Below are 5234 nucleotides of genomic sequence, written 5' to 3' on the forward strand. Positions count from 1 at the left end.
AAACTGTTTTTTAGATACATACTGATGAATTAATATGAAAATGTTTTGCCACATTTTTACAGTTGAAACATACCGTGATAGTGGTATAGTCACTAATCTTGAAGAATAGGAAACCGTTCAACTCAGAGACGATACAGAAATACTGCCTAAAACGTAACTGTGGCGGAAACAAATTTATAATCCATGTTTTGAAAGAAAGCCCTATCTTGGAGCTGAGAATGATTCCAAATATAGTTGCTAGACATCTTAGTAACCTTAAGTCCTTCAGGAAAGGAGATAAATCGTTGCTTAAGGATTAGGCAGAGCCAGGAATCAAACTGATCGGGTTTTGACCCAGAGTCTTGTCACACCACTTCTCTAGGCTGGTCTCCACATTGGTAAAATGTGAGCAGGAGGATCTCTGTGGTCCCTTTTTAAAGGCAGCTTTTAAAAATGGAGTGTTTAGCTACATCCTTTATCACTGGGAAAAAATGTTTTCTTTTTAAGTAGGTAGTTATGAGGTAACACTAGAACAATTAAGTTGCCATGGACAGTAGTCTCATGAGCATTTAATTTTCTTCTTAGGTGTCATTAGAAGGCAGGAAAATATGTTTCCCCCACCGCCCTCCACAAATTACATGCCTACTCAGTTTATGAGAATTTCATTCTCCAAGTAAGGTTTCCTCCTTTTAAGAATTTAAGGGGATTGGCTCATTATATTGCTAATGTAACATGCTTAAAAAAAAAAAATCAGTAAATTCGTTGGTTTTCAGTTCAAATTAAGCCCCATTTGGCACATTTGTTCCCCTCAGTATCTATCACAGCCTTGTGCACGTGGCTGGCTCAGGCTGCTATGACTATTAAATACCAGAGACTGGATGACTTAGCAACAGATATTTACTTCTCACAGTTCTGGAGGCTGGGATGTCCAAGGTCAAGGTGCCAGCATATTTGGTTCTTGGAGAGGACCCATTTCCTGGTTGTTGACAGCCTCCTCCTCAGTGTGTGCTCACCTGGCCTTTCCACATGCCATCCATGCAGAAAAAAGGAAAGTGAGAAATCTGTCTTCCTCTTCTTACAAAGACACTAATCCCATCTTATGGGTCCCACCTCCAAATACCATGACACCTGGGGCTAGGGCTTCAAATTAGGAACTTTCGAGGACACAACCATTTGAGCCCATAACATGCACAATGTAGGTATCAAAATGTTTACAGAACAAAAATGGTAGAAAAATTTTTATTTCAGCCAATTCACTGAGTATCTACTATTGGCCAAGCACATACAGTTTGCAAATTACTGGGTCCCACCTTCAGGGATTCAGTAGGTCTGGAATGAGATACAGAAAGCTGTATTTTTTAGGAAGGGTTTCCAGGGGCTCCTGGCTGGTTCAGTCAGAAGAGCATGCAACTCTTGATCTCAGGGTCGTGAGTCTGAGCCCCAGGGTGGATATAGATTACTTAAATAAATGAATAAAAAATAAAAAGCTTTCCAAATGAGGCTAATGAACAGCCAGGTTTGAGAACCATTGGTATAGGCATTGTGGCCTATTTGGGGAACTCAAAGTTTGCCATTAGTAGACAGGCAGTAGTTAAATTGCAGTTCCACCAAATGAAAACATAGCTAAATGCTACAAATTGGATTTTAAATTAAAAGCACAAATCGGCTCCCTTTGCATTCCGTGTTTCCCATATATCTATCTCCCATGTTTTCCCACAGAGGAGGAGGATGAGCTCTTTGATGATCCTTTGCCGTTACCGTTAAGGCACAAGGCTCCATACCAGCTAGCGCTTCACCCTGAGGTATTTGTAATGACCGCAACACCACAGAACCAGCCTGAACAACAGAGGCCAAGCACAGGCTACCTCAGAGCAGAGAGTGTGCAAACCTTTCCTTGGGCCAACTTTATAGATTGTGAAGAATCTAACAGCGAAAGTGAAGAAGAATTACAAACCCCAGCTTCATCGCAAGAAGACCTGGGTGCCGTCACACACCACCAGCAAAGGGCTGATGTAGAAGTACCACAGTGGGAAGTATTCTTTAAAAGAAATGATGAAATCACAGATGACGGTTTGGAAAACCCCCCTTCTTCCACAGAGGCAGGGGGCTCTCAGTCACCGAAGCTTTTTAGTGACTCTGATGGGGAATCAACTCACATCTCTTCCCAGAATTCTTCTCAGTCAACACACATATCTGAACAAGGGAGTCAAGGCTGGGACAGCCAATCTGATACTGTTTTGTTAACAACCCAAGAGAGAAAGAGTGGGGATATTACCTCCTTAAACAAAGGTAGCTACAGACCAAGAATTAAAGAGAATATTCCTGCCACTCAGATGGAACAAAATACACTTTGTCCAAAGGATACTTACTCTGACTTGAAACAGAGAGATCAAAATGTAAAGATAGTTCCCAGTGTTGGAGAACCAACCGCTCTAAGCAGTTACAAACACGTACCTCAGGAGAAAAGGCTGCTAAATCTTAGCACCAATGCAGATTCCCAGAGCTCCTCAGATTTTGAAATTCCCTCAACACCAGAAGCTGAGCTACCTAAAGGAGAGCATTTACAGTATTTATATGAGAAGCTGGCAACCGGTGAGAATATAGTCATTGAAGAAAGAAAAAGCTCACTCTTAGATACTTAAAAACCTTATGTTCTAGAGCAACCACTAAAAACCCTACACAAAAAACCCTACACAAAGAGGTAAGAGTCCAAATCATAACAGACACATCAGAGTGGAGTACTTAAAAATGGTCCTGTAACCTAAAACAGGGCAGTAAAGGGGAAGCAGAGAACAAAAAATAGTGATAAACAGAAAAGATATGGTAGGACTAATTCCAGACATCAATAATTACAAATTAAGTGAAAATGGTCAAAACACACCAATGAAAACATAGAGACTGCATCTAGGAGGGATGTTTTTTCACTAAGAAACTCACTGTGAATGATGCAGGTAGGTTAAAAGTAAAGGATGGGAAAAGATATCTAAATACTACTTAAAAGTAAGCTGGAATGACTATATTAATATCACACAAATTTCTAATGATAAAAGGTCCAGTTCACTAAGAAGACACAATGTTAAATGTGTATGTACCTAAAAACATCTTCAAAATATACAAAGCAAAAACCAAGGAGAAAGACAAACTAATGCACAATTCTGGCTGGAGACTCTACCATTCTTCTATTAGTAATAGAATTAGCGTACAGAAAGTGAGCAAGAATATAGAAGAACTGAATAGCACCATTGACCAACTGGATCTAATTGACACAGAACACTCCACCCAACAACAGAAGTGCCCATGGCACATTGACCACGATAGACGACCATATTCTGTAGGGTCATAAAAACACTTCAAAAAATCAGGCACTTACAGATCTCAAAAGATACACCACTTAAGAATGCTGGTGTGAATGACAAATTTAAAAGCAGAAAAATTAGGACCTAAAAGAAAATAATTAAATGGCAAAAGCATAAGTGTGTTCTGTGAGTTGTTTGATTTCCTTCAAGTCTGTCAGTGGGTTATGTTTTTGCAGAGTTATGTGTTTAACAAAGTTCTGTTAACAAATATTCTTCAACACTTTGAGGTATGCTGGCATTTTACAGATTAAGGAAGCAAAAGGAGAGATTTCACTTAAAACGAGTTTAAGTGGGGGAAAAAAAAAAGTTTAAGTGGAGTCAAACAATTTGCAGATCAATTAAACTAAATGATACACATTATCACCATGCCGCACTGATTGATCCCTTTTTTCTAGCTCAGGAGCTACTCCCAGCTTTTGATGAAATACATTCCACAGACTCAGTATGACTAGGGTAAAAATACATTCATCCCATTTTACCGCTCTCTCCTATGAGTACCATTACCTAAATGCAAAGTGAATATAAAACCACTAAAGAGACCAGTAGGGATTGCAGATCATTGGTTGAATATCAAGTCATAACTACAACAGGCCTAATACAAGAACCCAGAGACTTCATTTTTTATTTATAGCTCTAAAAATTAGTTACATTTCATTATTACAAATCATATAATCAAATGTAACTATATATTCAATGACACCAAAGACCTCATCTTAACAGTCTAGCTTATAACCCAGAGTGGGGATTCAAAACGTGCCTGGAAACATTCTTCTGAAATTTTTAGCACTTTATAATCACACTGTCAATTTAATATTACATCCTGCCGTATTCTCATTGTTTTATAAGTGAACCTAGCATAATAAATGCCAGCTGAATGAATTTAAGCGCCAGGAGCACTAGAACTTAAAAAAAACAAAACCGAACACAAAACAACTTGTAGTGATCACCAAAGATTTTAAAGTACAGGCTTACAGTACAGAATAATTGTAGCAAATACTTACATATGGTGCTTACTCTGTGATGCTTCATTCTTTTACACACTGGATATCAACTCCTTTATTCCTCACCACCACCCTTTGAGGTAGATAAATTTATTCTCCCCATTCACAAATGAGGAAGCTAAGGCACAGAGAGGTAGTTCACATAGCTGGGAAGGGATGAAGCTGGGACTGAAAACGCAGGCAATTCAAGCTCAGCGTCCATGGTCTTAGCCACTATGTAATAATGCCTCTGAAAAAGAGCACAGCCCTGTGCAGGATTAATTCTAGTGGCTACTTGATTTTTACTTTAAGAACTGTAAAGTAGAAAAGAAAAAGTGAAAAAAAGTTTCAAAATGCCAAGATAATCATAGAAACAGCCCCGTGACTAGCCACATTTGCCTTAGAGAGGAATCCAAGAGTTACATGTTTAAACTAACAGTACAAAATTGAGGACATTATAGTCAGGTAGTTCACTGGCTCCGAGCTGGTGATCTTGGGTGTATTAATGTTACCTAACCAGTATAGGATTGAGAGTGCCAGCCTCATGGGTTTATGAGGAGCACATAGAAAGGGCCTAATAGCTTGCTCAAAGAATAGGAGCTTTCCATCTAAAATTCCCTTACAGTTCCAGGCAGTTTTTATTTAGCACAATGTGTTCAAGTAACCTGGTGACTAATAATGCTCAAGACGTTTTACAAGTATCCATCCATATTCACTTTATGCTATGTAAAATTCTACTTTAATATTCAAATGGATCAACCATGACAATGATAAACTTCTTTGAAGGAATGGTATAAAAACCTTCGGTTAATCGCAGAAGCAAGTAGTCCAGAATGCATGGGTGTTTTTTTGACCCTTTTGTAAGCCTTACTGGAAATGACGTAAAATATTCAGAAACAAAGCTAAGCCACGATAAATA

At 38.7% G+C, this 5234-nt stretch overlaps 1 protein-coding gene across 8 annotated transcripts in view; it reads left to right on the top strand.

Moving 5' to 3' along the window:
* The window catches only part of DCLRE1C (DNA cross-link repair 1C), a 31757-nt gene extending 28305 nt beyond the window's left edge, over positions 1 to 3452 (top strand). For all 8 annotated transcript variants that reach the window (XM_064592027.1, XM_045874373.3, XM_064592028.1 and 5 more), the window contains one exon: positions 1699 to 3452. In XM_064592027.1, the coding sequence (XP_064448097.1) occupies positions 1699 to 2621 (923 nt within the window). In that variant the 3' untranslated portion in view covers positions 2622 to 3452. The remainder of the gene's footprint in view (positions 1 to 1698) is intronic.
* Positions 3453 to 5234: the final 1782 nt, after the last annotated feature.

The sequence above is a fragment of the Mirounga angustirostris genome, unplaced genomic scaffold, assembly GCF_029215605.1.
Source record: "Mirounga angustirostris isolate CCGP_5_RB_7025 unplaced genomic scaffold, mMirAng1.0.hap1 SCAF_5, whole genome shotgun sequence".
Taxonomy (NCBI): Eukaryota; Metazoa; Chordata; class Mammalia; order Carnivora; family Phocidae; genus Mirounga; species Mirounga angustirostris.